We start from the raw sequence: 27,596 nt of genomic DNA, 5'->3' as shown, positions 1-27,596 counted from the left end.
CTGTCCATGAATAATAATGACTAACGATAAAAAACCCTTGAAATGGGATGGTTAGTCCAGAGAAAGCTTTGGTAAAAGATAAGTGCATAATCCAGAGGCTGCCCCCTACACAAGTTACTGTGTGAAAACTGAGAAGCCTCTATAAATAGCCCTGCATAGCAAAGCATACACTCCCCCTTATGGAATGGAAACTACTGCAGCAAAATGCATGTTAGATTGTAGGCCTAAATAAAAATAACAATAAAATTCCTTACAACCAGCCCACAAAAAGAGCAGCTGAAATTACACAACATTGTGAATGGGTTAAATGCATATTTTAAAAAGTAAATAGTGAAAAGTGTCAAAATCTAATGAGCTAAAATAGTTCCAATTTATTTATTGAAGCAAAGCAATCAGTACAACAGAATAGACATGTAACACAGAACATTTTGACCCATATATTGAGAATGAAGTTTTCCACTTGCCTAGGGCTGATTCAGACTATTATTAGGAATTAGGAATATAAAGGGTGTGTTGTTACTCATATAGCTTCATTCCCTCAATACATTTCCTTTCAAGTCATTTTCTATTGGCAGCTCTAACAAAGCTCAATGATATCATTACAGCGCCATCAGCTGCAGCTGACTGGGGTTTTTAAGCGTTCAGAAACGGGAATGTATCCACCATACTGGTAATAAATTCTTCCTGATAAAGCTTTTAAAAAAGTAAAAAGTAGCGCATGTGAAAATACAAGTACATCCTTGAGCACACACAACAGGACAGGCAAGGGCTTCAAAGCACTTGATTGAAAGGGGGACCATGATTAGTATAAAAGTTCTGAAAACAAAAAAAAGCGTTCCATGTAATACATCAGCCTATCAGCAGGTTTTACCACATGAACAAAACCTGATACAAACTCTACAGTCTTTTAAAAAGGTTTGATTCACAATAATTTTCACTTGATTATAATTTTCATTTGTTTGCTTGTGCAACTCTTGCATAAGCAAAAGCCCTCAGTGTATTTAGATTACAGCCAAATTTAAAAAGGGCTGGCTTGTATAAATGCACATATATTCGGGTCGTAGCTATAAAGAACAACTTTATGTTGTCTCCTCCATAACACCCTTCTAAAAAATCCCTCACTAATTCACTACTCTAACATATCCAAAAAATACATAAACAAACAAAAAAAAAACAATTGCAAATAACATCTAGGACCTAATGGATACATAATCTGTGACTACAGAATACATTAGCAATCCAGGGAGAATAGAGAAACTGACAGTCCAATTTGCCAAAATGCCAGTGTTTGGAGTCCTATTCATTAGGATTTGGGTTGGCATCGGGATACTGAGAGAGGTCAAAGGTCAGGACTTTGCTGATAACGCAATCTCCTTGCTGTAAATGAAAGAAAATGAAAATCAGTTAGAACTTAAATTAGATCCAGTAATTAGCATTTCTGTAAGTCTGTAATAAGTCAGGATCCAAAATGGTTTACAATGCCCGTCTCTGTTGGGTCTACACATGACAAAAGTACTAGTGTGTTTTAATGACCCCTGAAACTAGTCAATATGGGTCCCAGGCTCAAAAAGATGAAGAACCTCTAGTTCTAAAATGTTCAAACTATTGTCAAGGCTTCCTGGCTGCATATTACTTGGTATGCGCATTCTATTTTGTTATGGACAATATCGAGAAACAAACCTCTGGGTAAACGCCAATGAGCGAGTCTGCCTTGGTGTAGAACTCCTCCTTCAGAGAAATGACAATGGCCTGGAAGTTCTGCACCGACTGGTCTTTGATGTAATTGGCCACCTTAGGAGCACAGAGGGAAATAATGAGTCGTGTTTTTAACTTTGATGAAAAACTACTGTGCTTAAGTCACTAAAGAAATCAATTGTACTTTCTTAACAGACCTTGCCAATGTTAGTGTTGTCCAGAGCGGCATCAATCTCATCCAGGACAAAGAAGGGGGCAGGTTTGTAGCTGCAAACAAGCGGGAGAGATTTTGTTACAATACTCCAACACAGTGTAAACATCTTGATCAACTTTCTAGCAATTCAAATAAACAATACTTGAATGGAAAAGCTCTTTTAAAAAACATTTATTGAGACTCTCTTTCTACTCCTCCCCTCCTTTACCTGTGAATGGCGAAGAGCAGAGCCAGGGCGGCTACAGTCTTCTCTCCTCCAGACAGGTTGTCCATGGGCCTGAACCTTTTCCCTGGAGCCACACAGTTATAGTTGATGCCATCCAGGTACGGCTCTTCGGGGTTCTCTGGGCCCAGGAAAGCCTACAGGAGGAGGACAGACACGCTGTAAAATATATTCCTTCAAAGACATTATGACACCTAAGATGACATGAAGTGGTATTTATAACATCAGATTAAATGTACAAGGTCAATGTACAAATACATGATCAATGGCGTATGTGTAACATGCCAATGCATAAAACGCATGGATCAAAATTTATGGTCATCATACCAATATTATTTGGAGTGCTTACCTGAGCACTGCTGTTGCGTGACAGGGCCTTGTAGATCTCATCAATGTTGGTGGCCACAGACTCGAAGCAGGCATTAAAACGGTCAAACCTTTCCTTCTTGATCTGCTCAAAGGCCTGTTTGGCCTTCTTAGCTCTCTTACGGGCCGCTTCAAACTCTGAGACACACAGACAGAGAACCACGAGGTCACACAGTGTGCACTTTATTAAGCACTCTAATGTGTTGTAATGAGGAAACAGGCATCAGTATTTTGGAGCAAGTCTAACCTGCATTACTTTCCCCTACATCTTTTTCTCTCTCTCGTTCAACCCCCCACCCCCACCTCTCCTTTCCTCTCTCCTCTTCACCCTGTCATCTCACCGTCGCTGGTTTCTTGGAACTTGTCCCTGACGCTCTCTAGTTTCTCCATGGCCTTCATGTTGGGCGCGCTGATCCTCTGTAGGATGCTCTGCTGCTCGTTCAGACGCTGCTGCAGCGTGTTCATCTCCGCCTTGATCTCCTCCTCTGACAGCGCGTCCTGTTGGGAGAGAAACAGAGTTGACTGAAAAGTGGAACCTGTCACAAAGTTTTCTAATGACAGAAGCTGACACAGCTATAAAGAGCCGTGCCAAGAACTCTGTTCTATATTGAGCAGTATCTATTTAATAAAAATAAGTAAAAGTGTAACTTAAACTATAATTTTTGCATCTTAGCTGCAGTTTTCCAAACTAGTTTCGATGACGTTCACATGCCCGGAGAACGTACTTCTGGGTTCTTCACCTATTAGTTTGCACAGACAGCTACGATAAAGCAATGAATGGTGATTTAGCTAAATCTGTTAATGACCATAGACAACACATTCTGGCATTTCATAATAATTACACTGTTGTATAAGTAGTGCTTCTATGTATGTATATAATATGTGATGAGCTATGTTTGCTAATGCTCACGTTAACAATCAAGCCAAGTAGCCTATCATTACTGTATTCTGGCACAGATGTGCTATGAGCCTGTACAGAAGCACTTCTTGTTTTCCAATAAATCCTGATTCTGGATAGCAGGGGAAGAGATGTCAAGTTTGGAGTGTCTGTGTGTAAGGCAGTGGTGCTGATGTGTGGACTGGCTACCTTGAGGTCCTCAGACAGGTTGCTGTAGTCGATCTCTATGAGGGCTTCTTTAGCCAGGACAGTGCTGGAGGTCCTCTGGCTGCTGGACTCCTCTGCCTGGGAGCTTCCCTGGAATAACAAAACCAAAGGGGGAGGTAATTTTCTTCAATCCTGTCAGCGAGTATGGAATAACAGTGTGTGTGTGTGTGTGTGTGTGAGAGTGTGTGTGAGTGTGTGCGCGCACCTCTCCCTGGCTGATATCATCCATTGTTCCAGAGCGAAGAGGCAACCTGATGTCCTGCATCTTACAGGCCTGCAGCAGGTTGTGGCGGTCGCTGCGCTTCTGCTCCAGTTTGGTCTCAATGGCCGTCACCTCCTTCTGCAGCTGGGTCAGCTCCCTGGAACACACAGAAACACGTAAAAAAAAATTAAGACACATTTCTGAAAATAAATATTATAACAATACATTTGTAGCAGAAAACTATTTGAATGTTATATTAAATGACATGAGTGTGTGTCTGTAGCCACTGACTTGTTGGCGCCACCCAGTTTTTTGCGGATCTCCTCCATCTCATGGTTCTTATCGTTGACCTCAGATTTCTTGGTGAGGTGCTGGTTCTTCAGGTCCTGCAGCTGGGCCATGGTCTCATCAATGATCTTCATGTGCCTGTGCTCCTCCTACAGGAAGAATGAAAGAGAGAGAGACAGGGAGTAAAACAAACGAGATGTACAGGGGAGATTTAACTTGATGTCAAAACTAAGGTCAGAACTGATACCTCATAAACTTGTGAATAACGCAAAGACGGAATGCTTAACATCAATTACAAGGTGAGTTCTCATCCTCCACCACATGTCTTTACCTTCTTAAGTCGCTCTATCTCAGCCTCATCCTTTTTGACAGTCTGCTCCCACATCATGACCTTCTCCTGGTCCTCCTTCAGCTGGTTCTTCTCATAGTCTAACTGGATACCAAGGCGGGTCTTCTGGGTCTCAAACTCCAGACTGATAGACAAAATGGTGCATGTCATGTTAGACCACACAGAAACCTTGAGACAAGTAACACAGTGTGGTGAGAATTGGTCCACATAGGTGGACTGGGTCATTCTGAATCGCTAACTAGACTCACCGTTTCTTTGCAATCTCGTTCTGCCTCTTCACCTTCTCCTCCTCAAACTCTCTGATGTTCCTCACTCCAATCTCCTTACAGAACTCCACAAACACCTCGTCCTCCACCTGGAAAACAAAAACATTCATACTGACATTAGAGAGACATCTGGTATTCATAGACAGGCTTCTAAATAGCCCTAAATTCGTGTCAGCCTCACCAGGTTCATGCGATCCCGCAGGTCAGTGATCTCCCTCTCGCGGGACTGGATAATCCTCTTGATATCGTTGATGCGAGGGCCAAAGTTCGCCAGTTCACTCTCCAGCTTGGACTTCTCCTGCATGATACAAATCAAATACGGTTTAATTCAACAGTCACCATAGCAGTTACCCAAAAGAAGTGGAAAATACTGAGTTGTAGCCCAGCTGTACCTGCATGTTGAGGGAGAGGTGGCGTGTTTTGGTCTGCTCCAAGTCACTCTGGGAGTACTTCAGCCTCATCTGTAGCCCGTGGGCCTGGGACTGCACCTGACGCAGCTCCGCCTCCTTCCTCTTCGCCTTCATTTGCTCCTGCAGAGAGAATTAAGTGTGAATTTTAGTGAAGTTACCTCCATTGACAATCCATCAATCTCTAAGGATCCCTGGCATTTGCCTTGAATTTATTAGTCATTGTCTGCAAATCAACACGATTCATTTTTTAAACATTTAGTTATCCGGGGAAAGTCAACCGAGCAATTAACACCCATTCACACCTGGGGAGCTTCCCAGAAAAAACACAAAAGACACAATCTTCTACTGTTGTCAACTAAACAGCTCAAGTCAAGGAGTTGTGCTCAAGGGCACATAATGGTACTTGTTGAGGGAGGAGGGAACCTCACACTTCCCCACCCACATTTTCTGAGCCTGTCTGGTGATTCAAACTGTTGACAGTTCGGTCACAAGTCGGCTTCTCTAACCTCTAGGCTACTGTTGCCTCTATATCAGAGTCTAGAGCGACAAGTTACCTTGAGCTCCTCAGTGAGTTTCTCCTTCTTGTCCTTGAGCTTGTCCACTGCCTTCTCGTCCCAGCGCCTGGCCTTGGCCTTCAGGTCGCTGGCTCCCCCAGAGATTACTCCAGACTTCTGGAATAGGGTTCCATCCAGAGCCACAGTCTGGACACAGGGAGGGACAGAGAGAGGGTAGGTGGAGGGAAAGATAAAGTTAGCTTTCAGACCATCTTCCTGATACCAAAATGCTGACAATATGATAGTGAATGATAGACCTGGAGCAATAGTATAACTGCTTATGCATAGATTACGTGAGGGCTGCTTGCTCATAGTCATAGTAGTTACTTATTAGTATATAGTAGTTAGCTAAGAAATCGGTTCTTAGGGTCTAGTAAGATTCTTTAGTCAATCAGTTTTAACACACAGTTTTTTGAATTTATTCAAATTCCCTGAAAAATTATTAGAAATTTTTTGCCATCAGAACAATATTTGCAAATACATACTGGCTTTTGAAAAACACTTGGTCTATAACTGCTTTCTGAGGATTTACTTTACAGATTGGTCAATGACAAAATTAATTCTACTTCATTTGCCTTGCTCAACTTAAGACAGGTTTATATGTGTTATCATGTACCTTGTGTCTGTAGGGCCCTCCAAAGGCGATCCTGCGGGCGTCTTCTACATTCTCACAGACCAGGGCGTTTCCACAGGCGTACTGCAGGGCTTTCTTGATGTGGGGGGGCTCGTAGCGGATCACATCAATCACCAGCTTGGCTCCACGCAGTTCCCTCAGTTTCTCATCTGTGGGCTTCACCTACAATATCACAAGAGAATGATAGGTTTATATCCATCCAACTGTCAAGCAAATTTAGAGCAAACTTTTGAAGCTGGGTTTTAGCTAGTAAATAGGCTTCCTGAACATAAAACATAGCTACGTGAAAAAATACACCCTCAAGACAAAGTGAGTCTTTATGCCATGTCATTATTTATTCGGCAAATGTGTTTCCATTGCTATTTAACACATAGTGGCCCTCATTTATCAATCTAAACCAAACCAGCGCAGATCCAAGCGCAGAAATAATCTTACGACAGGGTTCACGTGTGATTCATGAAACGTTCGTATCTCGTCAATCACAGCGTAAGAATGATATCACGCCCCTAAATATTCTCGGTTTAGAGGCCTCGCCCCCAGAGTTTACGACATGGAGAGGCGTAATACGTCCAAGAAGAGAAACTTCTCCGACCTCAAAATAGAAACTCTAACGTCTAAAGTCCAATTGAACCAATTAGTTCTATTTGGCAGCCTGAAAAGTGGCATAAAAGGAAGTCAGAAAAATGCAGTATGGAAAGAAATCACTGCTGCGGTCAACAGCGTTGCCGTCGACAATGGAACTCCAGCTGAGGTTTGAATATTTAATTTATACATCCGTGATATGTATAGCATACATATATATATATATATATATAAAATAGTAGCCTACTATAATAGCTTGTATCGCAATTCTTTACATTTAGGTGAGGAAAAACTGGTCAGACCTCAAACAAGTAGGCTATCTCAAAATGAAAGAGAACTTAATCTTACACCAGAAAACTGTTAACCCTGTTAATTGCAAACAATTTGAAAATACCTATTTATGTTAGGGATGGGCTATATGACACATAGTCCATGTAGGCCTTTACAAAATAGAATATTTTGACATAGGCTACATATTTTTAAGTGATGCATATGTGGCTGCATATGCTTAGATGCCAGTCAGAATATATGGTCTAATAACAATTCTCCGACTCAGCCAGATTTATTATGCTTACCACGCTGACTCAAAAACTTGCGTACACGAGTTGAGACTTGACATGAGATTTGATCGTAGCCTCCGCTCACGTCCAAATTGATAAATGCCGAGCTTTGCGTGGAAATGACCGTACGCCCAGTTTTCTGTCATACGTTCGTTTCGTAAATGAGGGCCAATGTCTTTATTGACATCAAGCTTTTCTGCCTAAAGTTTACTGAAAATTGTTGTTTCCATTCAGCATTTCTGATTTGATACATCTTAATTATCACAAAAGTACTTGGATGGAAAACCAGCTATTGTCTTTGTTATTTCCTGTACGCACCTCCAGGTAGTCAAGAGGAAGGAAGGTCTCAGGCTCTCCTCTCTGCTCCTTAATGTACTGAATACAGTCCCTGCCAGTCTTCTCAGAGTCAACAATGATGGCGTCCATGTTCTTCCCCAACACCTTGGTCACAGCGATCTGATACTTCTTCTGAGTGGGCTGGCACAAGTCGATCAGACGACCATACTGGAGAGAGGGAGAGTGGTAAAAAAGAGTGGCATATTTTGATTATACCAAGTTTATATCAAGTTCATGTTATGCCCAAACTAAACCATATTAAGCAAAACACTGAGCAAGAAACTGTAGTCTTGCAAGCATAAAAATGTTATACAATATTTCACTGAATACCGTCAGAGTTGCCTTACCACAGAGCCAGGGTAGAGTCTCTTGATGCTCTCCATGATCTCAGCCTTGCGCTGCTGCCGGCTGTTCTCCTGCCTGTCGATCCTGGCGTCTCCCAGCTGCTCCATAACCTACAGCAAAAGCCAATAATAATGTGATTTGTTATTGATCCCCATGGGGATAGTCTCTTTTTTTCTTGCTCTTTCCAGTTTGTAAGGATTCAGAGACTTGCTCAAGGAAAATCCAGCAAGGCAGATTTTTTGCCAACATGGGGATTGAACTCAGACCTTCCGGTTAAAAGCAGAGATAACACTATTTGAATTCAACTGCCCTTCTTTATAGCCCAGTGTGTGTATTGCGTACCTGGTTGAGCTCCATGTTGATCTCATCAATCCTCCTCTTGGCCATCTCCACCTCCTCCGTCAGCTCCTCCTCCATGCGCTTCTGCTCATCTAGAGACTGCCTGAGGAGCACAGGGACAGGAGGGTGTGAGTGAGGGAGTCAAATACTAGAAAAGACTATTTGATCAATAAGCCAGTTCTGAACATAGCATTGATCAAACCAACATTATAATGGGACAGTTAGTTCAGTGCATGAAGCGCTGCATACCTGCTGGTGGTGATGTAATCCTCCAGCTTCTCAATACGTTTCTGGTTTTCCTCAATTTCACGGATCTTCTGTTTGATCTTGGCCTAGAGAGAAAACAACAAAATATTTGGGTTTATGCATTCAAATCAACCAGTTAATATGGGCACAAGCAAGCATCATTATCCTCATCAAGTCTACCTCCGTCTCCACTTTCTTCCTCTCCTCCAGGTCGAGGCGGTCCTGGTCGGCCTTCTGGTCGCGGTTGAACTTCTCCAGCTCCTGGGCCAGGGTGGCCGCACGCTTACTGGCCTCCTCCTTCAGACGGTGGTACTGTTTGACCTGGAGGGAAGACACACAGGGAGACACAGAGGCTCAGGCAAAGCCAGCTCTATTTAAACATCCATTTGATTTGATAAAACCATAACAGCATTTCCAGATGTTATTCATACCAAACTTAGTCAATTAACTTGAATAGGACATTACTGCTCATGCATAAAATATGGTTGGACTGACCATTAATCATAGTCAAGGTATTGCTTGACAGCATCTTAGTCAAAGACATTTTAACCCATTAGTCAATTTAAATTCAATCTTAATATTGTATGAATGATTCCCTGAAAAATCTCTTCCATCAGAACAACATTTCCAAATACATGCTGGTCCTTTGATAACAGATCAGAAGGTCAGTTTACATGAATGCATTTTTGTTTACATGGGGACAGTAATGTGGGAAGATCAATTTTACAGATTTGTCAACTAAGTAAACTATTCAATCAGTGAATAAATTCCTATGGCTAATAGTTGAATCTCTTTAGTCAAGAACAGCCCTTGAATACACACACTCCTTCTCCAGAGGCTTGCTAATACACCATACCTGGTTCTCCTCCAGGGTGAGGTCCTGGCCTTGGCTCTGCGCCTCCTCCTCCATGCGCTCCTCAAACTCTTGTTTGGCCAACTCCACCGCCCTCATCTCCTTGTCCAGCTCATCCATGTCTCCTTTGCGTTTCTTGTACATCTTCTGGGCATTCTGCAAGGACTTGCGCGCCGCCTCCAGCTTCTTGATCTTGTGCGAGGTGTTTTCTTTGGCCTTGATGTACTGGGGCCGCTTTTGGTTCAACTCAGAGTCCTTCTCTCTGTTAGGGGTGGAGAGCAGTTGATGAGCACGAGCGTATAGCAAAGTACCCATTTTTAATTGACAAAGCATCTAGGTGATCTGAAGTGTGTCTCAGACTTTCATTATATCTTGTGTGCTTCAATATGTACAATCCCACACCACAGATGGACAACAGAACACCTTTTGCATCATCACTCACTTAATCTCCTTCTCCACAGTCTGCTGCTCCCTCATCAGCCTGCCCAGTTCCTTCTTCTTCTCCTTCAGCTCCTCCTCCACATGGTCCATCTTCTTACGGTCCTTCTCAATCTCCTTGTTACGGTGGCCCAGCTCTTTGTTCAGCTTCTCGATCTCTGTCTCGTTGTGGTATAGCTTGAACAGCTGCAACTGGACATGGGCTCTCACCACTTCGTCTTTCAGACGTTGGTAACGCTCAGCCTGGTGGAGGGAGGGGAGGAGAGAGAGACAGATGGAGAGAGGCAGAGAGAGGAGAAAGTCAATTAAATGTGTGTTTTCATGGCGACAATCAAATGGCAAAATCAAATCATGATTGTGTGTTTTTACAACTAACCCACAAGTCAAATTTCTCTTACAGGACAATAAAGTGTGAACTGAAATCAAGGGCAAAAGCATTGAAATTATGTGAAGTATTTCATTTCCAATCCAACCATGACACATCGATGACACCTCCATGGCGGAGGTGAATGTAGCTCCAGAGTAAATACGGACAACATACCTCCTCTTTCTCTTGCTTGGCCTCCTTGCGCTCAGCAGCAATGTTTTTCTTGCGATGGTAGTTGAACTGGGTGTCCTCCTCTGCTTTCACCATCTCCTTCTTTCTCCGGTCATACTCCTGGGCCAGCTCCCCAGAACGGGAGATCTCCTCAAACAGAGCTGTACGCTCCTTGGGGTTCTTCATGGCAATGGACTCCACAGCTCCCTAGGAGAACAAGCAGAAAACCACAATGGGGGTTACCAATAGCAAATACTGACAACATCTTAATAGACGTTTATTTTGCATCACAAAATGGACACTTTCTGTCCTCAGTTCTGACTGACTGAGTCATATGTGAAGCTGTGTCAGTGAAGGCACAACTGTGACTACAGATGTTTCAATTGCAAATAGTACTAGTACAGTACTAGAGCTATATTGCTTGCCAGAAGAATAACTTAATTATTTAAATATCATTTATCATAAATTAAAGATTTGTTGTATTTGTGCATGCTTATTTTATTACAGTGCCGGCTAATAAGCTAATAAGCCAATTGAGGCCGTGCCAAACAATGTAAAGCACAGCCTATTGATTAATTACATAAACCTGTGGCTCAGTACAAATGCATCAAGAAAGAGCGCTGATGAGTACATTTCTGTTAGCAAAGTTTTTCAGGGTTTTATTGTGTAGTGTACTAGGTTGTGCACAATGTCTGACCTGGAAGACCAGGAAGTTCCTAGCCTTGATCAGAATGCCCAGTTTCTCCAGCTCTTCACTGTATTCAGCCAGGGGCACCACCTTATTGTTGATGCGGTACTCAGAGGAGGAACCTGATGCACACGCCACATGCACATTAAGGGAAACAAAACATATCAAACACATTCAGAATCAAAGGTGCACACAAGTCAGCTGAAAATGAGCAGGGTTTGAAATTCAACTTTGGCAGGCACTTGTCCTTCAGAGAAATTGAATAATGATTAGGCTATTTGTCCAAAATAAAACATGCCTCTACACATTATAATGTCTTATATGAATGGCTGATAATATACTCTTCAATGACAAAATATAAAGCATTGCAAGGCCTAACCCTAACCACAAATATTAGGCTAATATATAAAAATAATTTTGTCAGGTTTTAAAGGCAATGAAACACTGATTAAACATTATTCTCAAACTTGTTTCTGTTGCAGCAGTTCCCAGTAAAAGTGTGGTTAACTAGATGGCCAGCAAAACCAATGCCCTCTCTTGTTTGGGCAAGAAATGCCAGCACTGAGATGTCAAAACAATATATTTTTTTTTTGCCATAGACAAGCAATAATGTTGCCGATTGCCTCCTGATGAGGCAATTGAACTACAACCATTATAAATGTGGATGGAGGTCCGTACCAATGATGACCCTAGTGAAGCTGCGCTCCTCTCCGTTGTCCTCCTGGTACACCATGCTGACAAAGGCTCTGTTGGCAGCTGGCTTGCCCACAGGCGCTCCATGGATCAGATCCTTCAGAGTTTTCACACGCAGATTGCTGGTCTTCTCTGCCAACACGAAGCTGATGGCATCCATAAGGTTGGACTTGCCTAAAACATCATACAAATAATGAGTAACTTTGATAATCACAAATCTAAATGAACTGACAATGTATGATCTACAAATCTATATCAAAACAAAGCACTGAAAAACACCACTAAAACCACCACACAGTCAACCAGATGGTCCACCTTATTAGGGTTTTAGCTTGTCAGATTTATAGTTAACGTTAATGTATAGATCTTACCCAGTTTATGTTAAGAGAGCTTAGAAACCATCAGCTTGTCAAGCAAATAAACATTAATTTTCATGCTATTAGTTTACGGCATCAAAAACAAAACATTGTCTTTGGCAGGCACTTTAGCAGACACCCACAGACCATCTTATAAAAATTCTTAATAAAAGATTATAACAAAAAAGCGACAATTAAATAATCAACAGTAGAGTGCAGGATTTAGGTAGAGCTGGACAGTAAATCAAGATACGTGCAGACATCAACCATAATTATAATCTCTGCTGTCAACAAGGTAGTAATGCACTTCATTTGCCGCTGACGTTAGCCAAAGCTAGCAAGCAGTTTTGCAGAAAAAGCATTAGCCGCTAGCTAATGTTGACTAGCATAACATACCAGATCCATTGGGTCCGATGATTGCAGTAAATTTATGAAAAGGTCCAATGATCTGTCTTCCTTTATAAGACTTGAAGTTTTCAATCTCTATCAGTTTTAAGTATCCCATCTTTGTTCGATTTCTTCCGCTGCTGCGAGGAAAAATGCACTGTGATATTAGCTAGCTAAATGTTAGCTAACGCTAACAGGCGATGTTTACCTAGCAAGCTATCTGAAAGGAGTAGCATGCACACAAACGCATGAACCTCCCTGTTCAATCTATTGCTACAGTATGTATAAGTCACATTATAAATTGCATCGTAAGTTGGCTAACTTTAAATCGCTTACTAATGTTAAACAAATATAACGATACAGTTGTGACAACAATGCGCCATTTTACAATCCAACAGGAAGACGCTGGAGCGCGCGAGACGCGTAATCGTGTAGTTTCTCGCGAGATCCAATGATTACTGCGTCGCTAGAGTTATGTTACTTCTGAACATGCTTGGCTTATTCCACCAGTAACGTCGAGCGTAAAATTATTTAAATTGCATAGCATATAGTGTATTGAATGCGAAAGCGACGTCATATTTAATATACATGCACCAATCGCTGTTGTTACCTGTCCCTGACCTGCACAGTGGCAAATTAAACTGTTGCCATGGTTACGCAGAGCTTCCAAACACAACAGGATTGCAGTTGTGAAGCAGCTACACGCACTGAGGTCTGACGTCCTGATAATAACTGGAATAATTTGCCCTCACCTGTAATGTCAGCGGTAAGTGTTCCCCCACACTACACAAAGGACGCACAGATCTCTGACCTCCGCCTGTGTTTAAAGGGAATGCCACTGAATTTTAGAACATGTGCTAACATCCAATCCATGCACATTCACCCAAAGTAAATGGAGCCTCCAGGTTGATGGTAGTGGTACAAATTAATTAAATTTGTCTGGAAGTTAACAGCCCCATGGGCGTGGACAGTTCAGTCAACATGATCAATTCTTTCCAACAAGGATAACAGGCTGAAATCAATAGGCCCTGCAGTGTGTGCCTTTCCATAGCCACTGTTCTTATGCTATATCCTCTCCTTCCACAGACTCATTAGAAACTGTGAAAATGTACAAAGTGGATTTGCCGGTAGACCGCTCCACAGATGTGGCTGTTGAGCGTCGAAGGACAGCAGAAGCTGCACGCAGGGCCCGGATATTCAACACCCGGAGCCGTGTGATGGGCCTGGACCTCAGTGCTCTGGATCAACAGGTCCTGGAGAAAAAACACCAGCAAAACATGGAGAGACAACGAGACAAAGCTTTTGGTAAACAAGGGGCTGGAATCGGGGTGAGAAATAAATACATTGAATGACAGCCACAACTCACAATTATGTCAATACAATGCAGATAAGCTGAGAAGGAGTCAAGATGAAGCACTGTTGCAACAAGAGAGAGATGAGAGGGAGAAGCGAGCAGCGCTGCATACTGATCTCACTCAGTACTGGGCCGTCCATCAGCGTGTGGAAGACTCCAGTGATGCTGATCTCAAATGTGACCTGAAGGGGGCATCCAGGCTCACCATCCCAGAGGCTGAGCTGGGTCCTGCCAGCATGCAAATCTTCCAGGTAGGCCCTGTGTGATGGATGGGTGCTAGGTGTACATCAAAGCACCAGCGGAACAGAATCCAGTGTGTTTTCAGTGAATGGTTGAATAAATATTCATGCTACCCCTCCAGTTCTGTTTCCTTGTTTTATTTACAGGGCGAGGGTGTAGGAGAGGAGCAAATGAGGAGAGCGCAAATGGAAAAGACAGAGAGAGATCTGCGAGCCCAGAAGGAAGCCAATGAGAAAAGATGCATGGAGGATAAGCACAAAGGTGAAAACAGACACACACTTACACACAAAACACACACACACACACACACACACACACATGCATCGTGATCACCGATGGGCTAATATACAGTATAGTACAACCTCTGTAAATCATGCACATGCTTCATGCCCTCATGCACAAACAATCACGCACTCCTACGCACAGCCCTTATTCCCAGGTGGCATTGATGGATGCTCATCTTAAAGAGCCGTTATGACTATGTTGTTGAAGGGCTTTGCATGGGTAATGGGTAATGTGGGTGTGTGGAGCGCACAGGAGGTGATTTCCAGTGTGTGTGTGTGTGTGTGTGTGTGTGTGTGTGTGTGTGTGTGTGTGTGTGTTACAGAGGTGTTCACAGGTAAAGAACTGGTGCATCAGGACCTCAGGGCAGTTCAGCTGGATGCACTAGAGGACGAGTGTAAGAAAGCTGCCCGCATCGCACTCAGCAACTACAATCACGCTCTGGTACATGCATGTACACACACACACACACACACACACACACACACACACCACCCGCCATGGATGCTCAAGGCAAAATCCAGTGAGGTGTTGAGCTGTGACAGGGTGTACTCAGGTGGGATTTTGGAATTAAAATAACTAATTGAGGATGTTAAGTGATGCGTACACACTCGCTGGCGGAAGGCGGCCATCACATTAGTTAGGCGCTAAGCAACGTGGATGGTTAAACTGCTTTGATGTATGCGTGGGCCCAGCCTGTTTTTAAAAGCCCCCATTTAGTCTCTCCCCTCATTTGCCTGAATGCGCTCAGTTGAATCCTCCGGTGGGAGGCATCATTATAAATCCTTCAGGTCATGGTGTTTTTCATGACAATTATGTGGTTTTTCTAATAACCACTCACATGCATGATGCACAAGCAAACATAACTGATTGAGTGGATCCCTCAGGAGGACATTCAACACGTGGCTGACCCATCTAGACCCAGAACTAACCACAGATTAGAGGTTGTGTTTCGTAAACCTCATCCAAATCCTAATCAACAAGGGGATGATCAATAAACTGGTCCTGGATCAGTGGTTAGGCCTAACCTCGTCCTACTCCCCACAGGCTGCAGAGCGGGCAGAGAAACTGAGAGAGCAGCATATGAGAGAGGAAGGGGAGAGCCTTGCAGAGATGTGGCACATGGTGACATCGGACATGTTGACAGAGTGTCCAGAGGCGGCAGAGAGAGACCTGTCTGTCAGGGTCCTGACAGACAGGTGGAGGGGGATGAGCCCCGAGCAGCTGAGTGCCATCCGCAGGGAAAGAGAAGAACAGCGCCTCGAGAGACAGGTACTGGAGTCACTCTGAAAGACAATACAACTCCCATAGACGCAGGCCATCATGGTCAAGTCACTTCAGTCCTCCAGACTGACATCTGCCTCTGCTCTAAGCTACTTCTTAGTTCTACCTTTCTACGAAAGTCCTTTAAAAGATCATCCTAATAAAATCTGAAACCCAACACCCCATTGTTTGATGCTAAAGGCATCCCATTACTGTAATACTAGCCTTTCAGAACTAGACAGTTTTTCTTGCCATTTTTAGAAACAGCGTGAGGCTGAGAAGATTCTGGATGCTGCCTGGGACTTCCAGTGCATGAAGCTGTCCAGAGAGGTGGAGGAGGAGGAGAAGAGAGCAGCAGAGCTGCAGAGAGAGAGGAGGATTCAGCTGGACCAGTATAACAAGCAGCTGGCCAGTGAGCAGCAGGCATAGTAAGCACTGCACACACACACACACACACACACACACACACATATTCATGCTACTATTCAAGTGCACATGCACTAAAAAGAATCATGCTCATGCTTTACAAACTGTACAGAATATATAGAAAAGTAATGCAACATACATTAGTCAGCATATAGTGTAGGATTTTTGGGAAGACGTATTCTAATGTAGAATCCAGTTTCAGGTAACCATTACTGACTGTGTATTTATTTATATCTTTGTCTGCCCCAGTCAGGAGTACCTGAACAAGCAGCTGTACACCAACAAACCCACTGTGGACTACTTTGGTCAGTTCAACACCAGCTCCCGCTGACTGCCTCAACGCTTCACACTGCCTTGTGCTCACACATGACTCTGTGCTACCAAGTAAAAGTCTATTGATTGTTATACTCAAATTCAATGTGAACAATTTGACCTGCTTCTACGGGGTATTCAGTGTCCCCTGATTACTTTTAGGGGGCACATATGCATTGATGATTGTAAATGATATGGGCTGATACTGATGACAGAAAGGGACTCCTGTTTTGGTACAGATTGTTCCAGGTACTTTATTTTTTAATCATATATCCAGTTACAGTGGTTGATTCATAATGCAGATACAATAATATTAGCCCCATATGCAGTACAAGTCCACTCAGAAGCTGACCCACCCCCCCAACTCCTGTCTTTCTCCCATGGCACAAATACACACCCCTCAGTCCCATTGTGCTAATGGTGCACTCCACACAGCACACAGAGGCACATCTCCCCCCGGCAGTGACATACAGTATATACCCCCCTACCCCTCCTTCCTCCCTTTCTTCCCCTCCTCCCTCCCCCCTGTCCCACAACCTTCCCCTCCCACTCAGGCATTATTATTGAAAATCAGTCTGCTTTTGAGTACTGAAGAAGCTGTTGCCGTTCTTCTCTAAATGCACCAATCCACTTTTTTTAATAGGTTTTTATCTTTTAACTATAAAAAGGGAAAATACAATAGTGGAAAAGCAAAGGCCAGCGTCCCCAGCTTTCCCCTTGACACATGAAAAGCAAAGAGCAAGCGGCAGTAGAGTGAGTCTGCGTGTGTACACTCATTCCTCATTCAAAGCTAACATTTGCCCAAACACTGACAAACACAGATGTTTAGCAGCAGATAGTCGAGATAGAATATTGGCATATTTTGTGTCATTTATGGTTTCCTGTATGAAAATAGATTTTCTAAAAGTTTTATTTGTCCTGAGTGTGTCTGTACAACCAACAACAGGGAGCTTACACACACCTCCTTCAGTGCCGCTAGCCCTAGACTTCCCGTATTCTTTACCTCTGGGATAGTCAATAGGTGGTGTTTGGCCAGCAGCAAGCTATTGTTTGAGTAGGGAGTGCAGAGACAGCAACATTGCATATAGGAACTCCCTGTGGTATGCACAAACTGGCTCACTGCATCCCCGCCTCTCATAACTGCATCAGACAAAGACTCCACAGATACTCACTGCACTGCAATGCATTACTAGATGGTGATGGACAGGAACGCAATCTTAGCTTCCGCTGCAATGTAACTACTGCTATCACTAAATGACAATAGGAATTAATGTACATTTTTTTCGTTTTCAAATTTTTGAAGAGTGTTTGCAAACATCTACGGAACAATGGGGATTTTTTTTTTCTTTTTTTTTTTTTTTTTCCATTTTTCTTTTTTTTTCCCAACTATGAACTATCTTTGCTAAAACAGCCAAATCTCACCGCAATAATTTGTCAAATAAGGAAAGTGTGAATTCATAGCATCAGTACAAAGAAGAAAAATAACTACTTGCAACATTTTAAAATGAACTTAAACAGTTTTAAACCTGCACATTTTTCACATTTTTTATCAAACATGGTTGGGTTCATCAAAACAATCTTTGAGGGTTGTATTTACATTCAGTGACAAAAAGCTCTCCTTTCAGGTCTTGTCATATCCATACCAAAACCTGTGTGTTCTCATCTCCGCAATACCTCGCAGGTCTATGAATTGTTTTCTTTTAATAAGTCCGAAATAGTTTTTGGCATGTAAATACTATCTCTACCCAGCCCTAGAAAGAATACATTCTCTGTGTTTGATGTAAATACCAACTGCTTGTCTTTATTATACATCAACTGGCAATCATTAAGACTGTCTGCATCATCAGCTTGCATTGATGAGGGCCTGAAAATAAAACTGAGAGTGTGCGCCCACAAGACTCCACTCCCTAATCTGTAAATATACATAAATACTGCTCCTTACACAATTTGTGTTGTGTGAGATGGACAGGTATGGAAAGATTGTTCATTAGAGACAACATTGTTTTTAATACACTGTAGAAAGAGACAAAGACAGATACAGAAAGCTACACATAGGTCTCTACACAAAAAATTACAATATCATACCAATAATGACATTACACTTCTGGTGGAAAGGCGAGAGAGTAATGACATCAGTCTGGTGCTCTATGCAGACCCAGCAGGCACAGGAACTTATAAGGAGCATGTACATATCTATAATACTGTATTATGGCTAAATAGATAGATGTAGATGCAGCTATATACACCACACACTACTCAGCATTTTCACAGCAAGTTCCTCTTATGCATCCAATGTTATTTATAATAAGAAACTTGGCTTCAGTTAGTTTTAGTGAGATCATCTAGATCCATGAAATATGTCAATAAACAGAAGTCATGAACTACTGAATTATATATAAATGATGTAGAAAACAATATAAAAAGGTGAAAATACAAATAAAAATGGCAGATAACCAAAAGTATGTTTTGTATTCAAAAACGTTTGTAAAAAAATAAAAATGTCACTGGCAATTACAGTCTGAGACATCAAATGGCTTTAGACATAGAAAATATGTGAAATAATATGAAACGTGATAATAAATATCTAAGATTTAAGACTTTCCACAGCAGCATGCGCTGTCTGTTTCCCCACACTAGGCTCTACCATCATCCCCCTCTTTTGACGCACTACTCTGCATCTCTATAGGACCGCACCTAAGATCCCTCTGTTATGTCTACTGCGATGACATTCTGCCTTTATTTTTCTATAGAGTTGTTTTCGGAGAGAGAAAAAAAAAAGAGAAACAAGGGAGAGAAATGAATGTCAGTCACTCACGTATGCTGTAAACTACATAGAGTAGGGGGGTCAAAGGACATCATTAGGTCAGAGAGTGGCTCTATCGTCACGTCAGTCAGACTTGTATCACATCGTCCACTACTTTCAACACTCCTTTGGTCAAAATAGTCCAGTCGATCAGATGGCGGCCAGGGGCATCTGAATAGTCAATGTATTGATTGTGTGTTAGTAGTCAAACTACGGATCGCCAAGTCAGTAGGGAACAGGAGCGTATGGGCACATATGTGTTGACATGTTTTGGTCTGATGGTCCCCGGCGGGCGTGTGGGGGTTAATCGAGGATGGCGACTGAGTTGGGCAGGCCGTTGTTGGCTGAGGAGACGGTGGTGGGGTTGAGGGGGGAGCTGTCTGGGAGGCCCTGCAGTGGCTCCGGACCCTCGCTGGGCCGGCTGTACTGGCTGACCAGGGACTCGTCCATGTTGAGCTCGGTGGTTATGGCACTGCTGACGTTGTAGTCCAGGTTGTCCTCACTGCACAGCTTGCTCTCGTCACACAGGGACGGCTGGCTGGCTGTGCGCTTCTCCTCATTGTCACTACAGCACAAAGGGAGACGGAGAGAATGAGAAAGAGCAATGGATAGAAGTCAAAAGTGAGGCGTAGTATCACTCGGAACCTAATAAGTTAAGTATCATGTAATTAAACCCTTTTCTTGAACAACTGCATTGCATGCCATCTTGCAAACTGCAAATGAATAAAAACTGACAAAAATTACACTATAATTATACCAAATATGACAGGTGAGTGAGTAGATAAGTAAGGCAATTAGCAGGGGATGGAAAATGAGAGGGTTAGAGTTAGCGAACACATCACAGCATACCTTTCTAGAGATCTGCAAAGCAGGGGCAAGCATTGGGGAAAAGAGGGACAGTGACATGAACGCAAAGGGTTAGGAAAAACAGACAATGGAATCAGGGAATCAGGGCTGTGTTAGAGGTTAGAATTTAAATGATCAATAGAAATATAATGCAACACACTCAGTAAATAATATGCATCTAAATGACTGGATGACAAACCTGTACTCTCCGAAAGTCTCATCCTTCATAGGACGCGCTTCTGAGTCCATCGGACCCTCCTCTTTATCTTTCACTGCGAGGGAGAGAGATTATTGGATTTCATTATCAGTCCATTAATCGGTAAGATCTCCACTGCTTTGCTCTCTAAGCCACTGTCTCAGAAGTTGATAATGACATTCTGTCAGATAACGAGATAGCAGCAGTGACAGTGTTATCATATACAAAATACATGTTCAAGTATATGGGGAGAACAGATATGGATTATCTGTAGACACACAGAATGTGCTTCTTTATGTGGCTAGTAGTTTGAGTTTTGACTTTATTTCTAGTCTAGCTCACGGTATAATGACCGGTTAAAAATAGCACTATTAAAATTTCAAACAATTTCAATTATTCATTGTTAAATAGTCTGATGCCAGTGGGTATGGTGGCATTTCTTAATCAATTAGCCCTTCCAATAGTGCAGACAATTAATTCTGCTTTCCAAGGGGCCGGCCACTTGTTTCTCCCTTGTTTGGAGAGGATGATTAGGTTTGGTGCATTTCTCTGACCAGTCAAACGGTGAACCCCTCACATGGTTGCTTCCTGATTCTTCATGCAGGCCACCAGTATCCATCCCATACTCCACACATGATATGATATACACATCGACCAACTTTTCAGTACAGAGCCGCTCCTTGCTATCAAAGTAAGGAATTACAAGCTTAGAGGTTGTTTTTCACCACATGTGACCACCTGTCCACCCAGAGTTAGAGGGGGTGTTTGGGAAAAGTCTCTAACATGGCTGATTCTTATTTTATTGTCTTCTTTCCATTAAGACACATCTTGTCTGCTGTGGTCCATTCCTCTAGCTGCCTGGCTTCTGTTTCCACTGAGATGTAATTGTCAGTGTCAGAAAGCTTTATGGCTCTGGACAGTCCAGTGTTATCAGCAAAGCTTGTGTTGAGTGAGTCCTGGAGGAGAGCTTCCTGAACTGATATACAGAGCAGGAACCAAGACCAGCACCACCCTGGACCATCTGTCTAATGCTGCATGATTCTCAAACGATGTCAGGCTCAGGAAGCGGAACGACTACAGTGTTATTAGTACTTTTTCTTCAAAAAAAGTTGTTCAAGGCCTCAACCACTTTGTTGTTATCAACATTGAACAGCTGAGTTAACCCAACAGATTTGTCACCCCAAGCTCTCTATTGATGTATTTTCGGTGGGTGAGACTTACCTGAATACTTTCCCCCTTTGCTCCTCTTGATAAAGCAGAGGATGAGCAATATCAGCAGCAGCAGCACGATGGCACTCACAAGCCCGATGAACCAGCCCTGTGTGGCAAAACTTGGCTGCACCTCCGTCACTCCTTCAGAGAGAGAGAAGGAGCGGGAGGTGGAAGGGAGAGAGAGAACATTTTTGGGAAGGGGGAAACAGGAAGGGAGACGGGATGAAAGCGCAGGAAGCGAGGAAGGGATGAGAAAGAGGATGAAAGGAGGAAAAAACAAGATTAAAGGGAGAGCAGGATCTAGAGTGAAAGAGACAGAGAGCTCACGGGGCTCCGTCAGCCAGCGCTCTGACAAACACAGTGACATTTCACTGGGGAACTGAAGAATACGGCACAATACGGCCCCAAACAAACACTACTAATGGATCATTTCATATGGCTCACCAAGCTCTCTTTTCACTTTGAAAGCACTTCAGAGGCAGCGCAGGGAGCTGCAAGACACTCAGTAGGATCAGGCTTCATGTTTAGATGTGTGAAGCCCAGAGGAGAGGGGGAGAGGAGATGAAAGAAAAAGGGATGAATGAAGGCAGAAGGTTTGGTAGTACCTGTCCCCTCGGTCTCGATGTCGGCCTCCCAGAAGGTGATGTTGCTGTAGGTGAGGCGTAGGCGGTAATGAGAGCCTGGAGTCAGGCCCTGGAGCTGGAAGAACATCTGAGAGGAGTTCACCATCTCTGACTGCTTCCATGTACCGCGGCCTGCAGAAGCACATGAACCTAGATTTCCTCTCTGTTCAGTTCCATGAAACTATTCCCATGAGGGGCTAATGTTTTCAAAAGGCTGAATGAAATGAGGCTTTCCATACGCATGTAGTGTTCCACTGTGAAGCAGGAAACCCTAATGTAATTGCTGGAATTCCTATTATTATTATTATGTATTTTTTTTCCTGTATTTTGCTCAATAACTCAGCCATACATTGACAATTATATGACAATATGACAATTATTATGACAGCTCTGATCATCCAGGCCCTATCATGTTCATCAATAAGTGTGATAGTTATGGTGACAATGTGAAATTTGAGACAAATGTAAACAGATTATCAAACCCTGCTGTGTAATGTTGAAAGATGTCATAAAAGAAAAGGACAGATGTTCTGTGAAACATGATGTAATTCCAGCTTCTCCAGGTCCCAATCGCTGTGTACAAGCATCAACTCATCCAGGACACGCACAACCATCTGGAGAACATGCTGGTCACCAGTGTGTTGCTAATTGTCTGATAGCTATGATCACACACTAAATGAAACCTTCTGCACTGCATATTATTCTTGATGATGGAAACAAGTTGTAAGACAAATTGTACACTACTGGTAAGATTTCAGACACAAAATATGGACATATTTTGGTCAGTGGATTGCCACAAACTCATGCTGTAAGTGATGCCACATTTGAGGTCCATACTGGAAACTCTTTCATAGGCATGATTGGGAACAATGCTGAAGATCATGAGGATCATGTTTTATCACTCTTTGACATAGAAGATGTAGAAGAGTGATAAATGATATTTGAGTATGATTTTTAACTTTTTAACAATTTATGGGAGAACCTGTGCAATCATGAAGAATAGAAATGGATATGCGCTGTTTGACTCACACGGCTTAAATAAAAATGGCACACATGATGACGTGGGAAATGTGTGGTCATTTGTCATGCAGACATTAAGCAATTGTATGATCACCTATGTTGATCGTGTTGATGCCTTGCATCCTCAATCTCTGCACATGACTGAAAATGCATTCTGAATATAATTCCAATGCCGGGCACACTGCACATGGAACACTGTCCTGGCAAAACGATGCACAATCTTTGTGAAATGACTGAAGGAAATGTTTGTGTTTTACAGGCAGGCATAGTATTACATGAAGGGGAAAATGACCCATATGTGGATCATAATGATGACTAAACTTTTAGAGTGCCCAAATGTTGCCATTACTCCAAACATATGACCTTTTGAAGCACAATGCACCAACATCATTATTATTATTATTGTCTACATGGCGAAACTGTAGCCATCTTATCTAAAACATTGGCTACTGCTCATCAAATCATGGGTCTTAATATTCGCTATGTAACTGTTTTCACTTTTAGATCTGCTTTGACATTTATAGAAATTCCAATTCCCACAATGCCTTTCATGTGAACAAATGAACAAATGCCCACATGACTCTTAATACTAACAATGTAACTGTTTGCAGGTGAAATAAGAAAGGTTTTGTGCAGAACATACTGTGAGTCAAGAGGTGTTAGTGTTAGTTCATGGAATGGTCAGACTAGCACAAATTGTATTCATTTTTATTAAAGTAAGGTTATCAATGTGCAATATATGCTACACAATAGCCTGTGGTAAATTTAGGGAAGGCAGCCTCCTCTAGGCTTTATGACCGCCACCCATGCAGATCAACCTCCTTGTCATGCAGTGGAACCCGTTCTATTGCTGCATGCAGCTAAATGTCACTATTAGTACCATTCTTTTTGAGGAACTGGATCTGGAAGCCCACATTCCTGTGTCTCTCCTTGGCCACCCAGGTGAAGTTGACTGACGTCTCTCCCACAGACAGGCTGATGTTGGCAGGAGGGGCTGAAATGAGTTCAGACACAGAATAATCAAAGTCATTTCTGATCTGGTATTGGCATCAAAGATCATACATTTGTGTTAGGAATGGGACAATATATCGAAATTCAGTATATCGCAATGCAAAAAAATTACAATAGCCCTACATATCGTAATTGTGATATTAGCTCTATTTTATTCTTCTGTAGTAATCACGAATGAGACGGCTTGCCCAATTTCACAAGCTCTCCATCCAAATGATATTATTTGCACTTTGTAATGACATTTTTAAATTGTTGTTTACATTATAGCAAGCCAATGCCATTGCTAGAAGGATTTGTAGCTCAGAAATGTGCTCAGAAATGTAATTCTGCACATAACTTTTAATTATTACATCGTATTGTGGTTGTATCGAATCATGAACCCCATAGCGTGCATCGAATCGTATCGTGAGGTGAGCGTATCGTCCCTAATTTGTGTACATTATGATGCTAATGCACATGGTGATCAGCTTGCGGTTGTACCTCCATCCAGGGTGGTGGCACCCTCCCTGGTGATGGGCTCTCCGTCCCCAGCAGCAGTTCGCCCCCTCAGGTAGAAGCGGTAGCGGCTGTGGCGGTCCAGGCCCTTCAGGGTGAGATGGCTGACTGTGGGGTCGTCTATGGTCTCCACCTGCATGGGGCTGTCATCGCTCTCCACAACTGAACGCCACACGACCGGAGAACACAGCGTTCAATCAGTGCTGGATCTCTGACACATCGTTCTGGGTGACTGACTGATGAGCCTCATTAGCAGGCTCTTGTTTTGACAGTTTTTCAGTGCTATTGATTTTGCTGGGGATGTATTGTGTCAGTATCATCTATTAAATCTCTTCTTAAAACATACGTTTATCGTAAGGCCTTTTTATAACCTTTGACTATTCATTTCTCAACCTTCTTACCTTGCCTGTTATTTTATTCCATTTGTTATACCTATGGCTGGATCTGTTTACCATATATATATTTTTTTTATTACTTTTACCTCACTGATCTATTGTTCTGTCCTTTGTTCATCTATCTCTCTTGATTGTGAAACACTTCATGATTTTATCTTATTTGTGAAGCACTTTGTAACTTTGTTTTGAAAAGTGCTATATAAATAAAGATTATTATTATATTATCATTATTATTGTCTTGTGTCATCTACACTGCTAACATTTTTTTCTGGTCTCTTTTATGAGGTATAGATGCAAACAGAGATACTTAGCAAACAGAGTGCTATGTTAAGTAGGTAATTCTTATGGATAATGATCAAATGACTCACTCTGTTGGTACTGCAGTAGATACCCAATGAGGATTCCATTGGGCTGGGCAGGAGGCGTCCAGTGGAGCGTCATCTCTGTCTCTCCTGGGCTGTCCAGCAGCAGAGACATGGGAGGACCAGGAGCTAGCAGCAACACACACAGGCGTGATTCAGTTGCACTTGGCTTAACAGACACTGTCATATCACTCTGATCTACTGTCACCTTTTTTTTTCTGAACCTTGTCTGTACAAAATGTTTATCCCTGCATCACTTTCTCTCCCCCTCCCTCACTTCCTCTGGTGCCACCCCCCATCTGTCCCTCTTTTCCTCTCACCTCACTCCCTCTTTGTCACTCCCTCCCTCTCACTGAGCCTCTCCTCCCCCTTTATCTATCACCTCCCTCCCGTTCAGCCTTGTTGCCCTTCCTACTCCCGCCTCCTCTCCCCCTCATCTTTTTTCCTCTCTTTCTCACCTCCCTCGTCAGTCTTGAAGGACACCGTCTCAGACGGGGGTCCCTCTCCCTTGTTGTTGAATACAGTGACCACCAGGGAGTAGTGGGAGAACGGTCTGAGGCCACTGATCACCCTCTTCTCCTCGTTGGCCTCAGTCTCCACCACCACAGTGGTGGCTGGCTCCCTGGCCCTCCGGCCTCGGTGGTGGCCCCTGGAGCCTGATCTCGTCAAGTGGATCTGGAGACACAAAAAGTGATGAAGTGATGAAAGAGGAAATCATGGAGTTAGCCTCTGAATTGAAATTATATTTCCTTTTTGAAGGTAAGAAAAAGAACCATATCTGTTTCCAAGGTTAATGTCAGGCATGTATTCTAATATTTCACACATTTCTAATACTTAATTTAATAGATATTGTGTTTATATTGAGTGGCGTATTCAAACCTGAAAAGACATTTGGAGCTATGGCAGCATTGAATTAAACCACCACTGAAATTGGTTTTTTAGAGTTGTTTGAAAAGGATAATGTGAAATCAAGATGTTAAACAGAACATACATCATAGGTAAGAAATAAGCAGAACGAATGTCATACTTTTTGAATGTGAGATCATATAATTAAACAGACTTCTATAGCTTTTGCCATACGAAGCTCTGACTGCCTCTGCTATAAACCGAGGATATGAATTATTCATGAGGACAGGGGCTGAATATGTTAGGCTGAACAACAGAGGAGATACAGAATCAGTACCTTGTATCCCAGCAGGTGTCCTCTGACTGTTTCTCTGTCTACCGCTGCCCATGCCACCCTGATGGCTGTGCTGTTCAGCAGCACCACACCCACACCCATAGGAGACTCCAGCGGAACTGAGAGAGTGATAGAGAGAGAGTCATGGGTGAGGAAGAATACAGGGAGAAAGATCAGAATCATTCTCAGCAAAAGTAGAGCTTATTAACGAAAAACTTGCTTGCTGTTAGGTAATTCCAAATAGACAGAAACATATTCTAGCTGCAGATGTTACCATCTTCTCCTGAGTATCCAATGACAGGGTCTGGCTCAGGTCCTTCCCCTTTCTCATTGACAGCCTGGACTTTGATTTCGAAGGCAGAGAAGCTGCCAATGTCAGTGACGATGAAGGGTGTTGCTGTGGTGTAGTTGGTGTGCCAGGTGGGCCCACTGCCCACCGCTCGCCTCCACAGCACCCGGTACTGGAAATCAGGTCCGTTGAAGCTACGCTTGTCCATTTCCTGGAGTGACAGAGTGACAGCAGCCAATAAAGCACAAGCCCCTTTCTATAGAACGCATCAGCTGCTGCTTCAGATAATTGTAAGTTCAGGTACACTTCAAAAACATCCATCTTAACAAGTCATTTAGTCTCATATTCAACCTTCAAATCGCTTTTTCTTAAAACCACAGGAAAATTCTGCCAATGGGGTGAGATAACTCCACTTGTTTCCAATGCAGTTTCAGGAATTTTCTAGAAATGAGTGTCAGTATATTGAAACAAGTCAGAAAAGGGCAGATCTCTGCACTACTTGATTCTACAAAATTCTTGAAACAAGTTTATTTGCATTGGAAACAAGTGAAATGATCTAACCCCATTGGCATATTTTTTTCACTTGATTTGAGAAAATTGCGTTTTTACGACTCAATAAT

The 27,596-nt window shown here is 42.7% G+C and overlaps 3 protein-coding genes across 3 annotated transcripts in view; 1 reads left to right on the top strand and 2 right to left on the bottom strand.

The window, feature by feature from the left end:
• Window positions 1-342: 342 nt before the first annotated feature.
• Window positions 343-13,050, bottom strand: smc1a (structural maintenance of chromosomes 1A). The gene is made up of 26 exons (XM_071524870.1): window positions 12,677-13,050; window positions 11,910-12,098; window positions 11,241-11,353; window positions 10,547-10,750; window positions 10,010-10,248; window positions 9,571-9,829; window positions 8,895-9,035; window positions 8,718-8,800; window positions 8,472-8,571; window positions 8,132-8,239; window positions 7,767-7,952; window positions 6,289-6,468; window positions 5,673-5,819; window positions 5,101-5,238; window positions 4,890-5,006; window positions 4,691-4,797; window positions 4,425-4,566; window positions 4,097-4,242; window positions 3,809-3,962; window positions 3,586-3,693; window positions 2,840-2,996; window positions 2,482-2,636; window positions 2,118-2,269; window positions 1,893-1,962; window positions 1,681-1,791; window positions 343-1,377 (listed from the first exon to the last, which is right to left on the bottom strand). The coding sequence occupies exons 1-26, from the start codon at window positions 12,783-12,785 to the stop codon at window positions 1,297-1,299; spliced, it is 3,696 nt and encodes a 1,231-aa protein (XP_071380971.1). The 5' UTR covers window positions 12,786-13,050; the 3' UTR covers window positions 343-1,296.
• A 723-nt stretch (window positions 13,051-13,773) lies between these two features.
• Window positions 13,774-16,563, top strand: ribc1 (RIB43A domain with coiled-coils 1). Its single transcript, XM_071524898.1, has 7 exons — window positions 13,774-13,972; window positions 14,055-14,272; window positions 14,408-14,522; window positions 14,869-14,987; window positions 15,591-15,815; window positions 16,068-16,234; window positions 16,482-16,563. Exons 1-7 carry the CDS (start codon window positions 13,774-13,776, stop codon window positions 16,561-16,563), a joined length of 1,125 nt encoding a protein of 374 aa, XP_071380999.1.
• A 1,904-nt stretch (window positions 16,564-18,467) lies between these two features.
• The window catches only part of l1cama (L1 cell adhesion molecule, paralog a), a 46,697-nt gene continuing 37,568 nt past the window's right edge, over window positions 18,468-27,596 (bottom strand). The window contains exons 19-29 of the mRNA XM_071524861.1: window positions 26,962-27,187; window positions 26,691-26,806; window positions 25,966-26,182; window positions 25,510-25,636; window positions 24,736-24,902; window positions 24,125-24,238; window positions 22,207-22,356; window positions 21,611-21,742; window positions 20,393-20,465; window positions 20,197-20,208; window positions 18,468-19,912 (exon numbers count right to left, since the gene is read on the bottom strand). Coding sequence (XP_071380962.1) covers window positions 19,651-19,912; window positions 20,197-20,208; window positions 20,393-20,465; window positions 21,611-21,742; window positions 22,207-22,356; window positions 24,125-24,238; window positions 24,736-24,902; window positions 25,510-25,636; window positions 25,966-26,182; window positions 26,691-26,806; window positions 26,962-27,187 — 1,596 coding nt within the window. The 3' untranslated portion in view covers window positions 18,468-19,650. The remainder of the gene's footprint in view (window positions 19,913-20,196; window positions 20,209-20,392; window positions 20,466-21,610; window positions 21,743-22,206; window positions 22,357-24,124; window positions 24,239-24,735; window positions 24,903-25,509; window positions 25,637-25,965; window positions 26,183-26,690; window positions 26,807-26,961; window positions 27,188-27,596) is intronic.

This window comes from Centroberyx affinis, unplaced genomic scaffold (genome assembly GCF_046629955.1).
Source record: "Centroberyx affinis isolate AG114_WGS23_722 - 3 ecotype Tasmania unplaced genomic scaffold, CSIRO-AGI_Caff_v1 ptg001245l_1, whole genome shotgun sequence".
NCBI lineage: Eukaryota > Metazoa > Chordata > Actinopteri > Beryciformes > Berycidae > Centroberyx > Centroberyx affinis.
The sequence above is the reverse complement of the archived record's forward strand: the minus strand, read 5'-3'. Positions and strand labels throughout refer to the sequence as shown.

Excerpts from the sequence above, each read along its gene's own strand:
- smc1a (XM_071524870.1), bottom strand. The coding sequence starts at position 12,785 with ATGGGATACTTAAAACTGATAGAGATTGAAAACTTCAAGTCTTATAAA. Across the intron at positions 5,239-5,672 it reads AACTCACTGAGGAGCTCAAG|GAGCAAATGAAGGCGAAGAG; the intron begins GTAACTTGTCGC and ends TTCTCTCTGCAG. Across the intron at positions 2,637-2,839 it reads GTTCCAAGAAACCAGCGACG|AGTTTGAAGCGGCCCGTAAG; the intron begins GTGAGATGACAG and ends TGTGTGTCTCAG.
- ribc1 (XM_071524898.1), top strand. The coding sequence starts at position 13,774 with ATGTACAAAGTGGATTTGCCGGTAGACCGCTCCACAGATGTGGCTGTT. Across the intron at positions 14,523-14,868 it reads CATGGAGGATAAGCACAAAG|AGGTGTTCACAGGTAAAGAA; the intron begins GTGAAAACAGAC and ends TGTGTGTTACAG. Across the intron at positions 14,988-15,590 it reads GCAACTACAATCACGCTCTG|GCTGCAGAGCGGGCAGAGAA; the intron begins GTACATGCATGT and ends TACTCCCCACAG.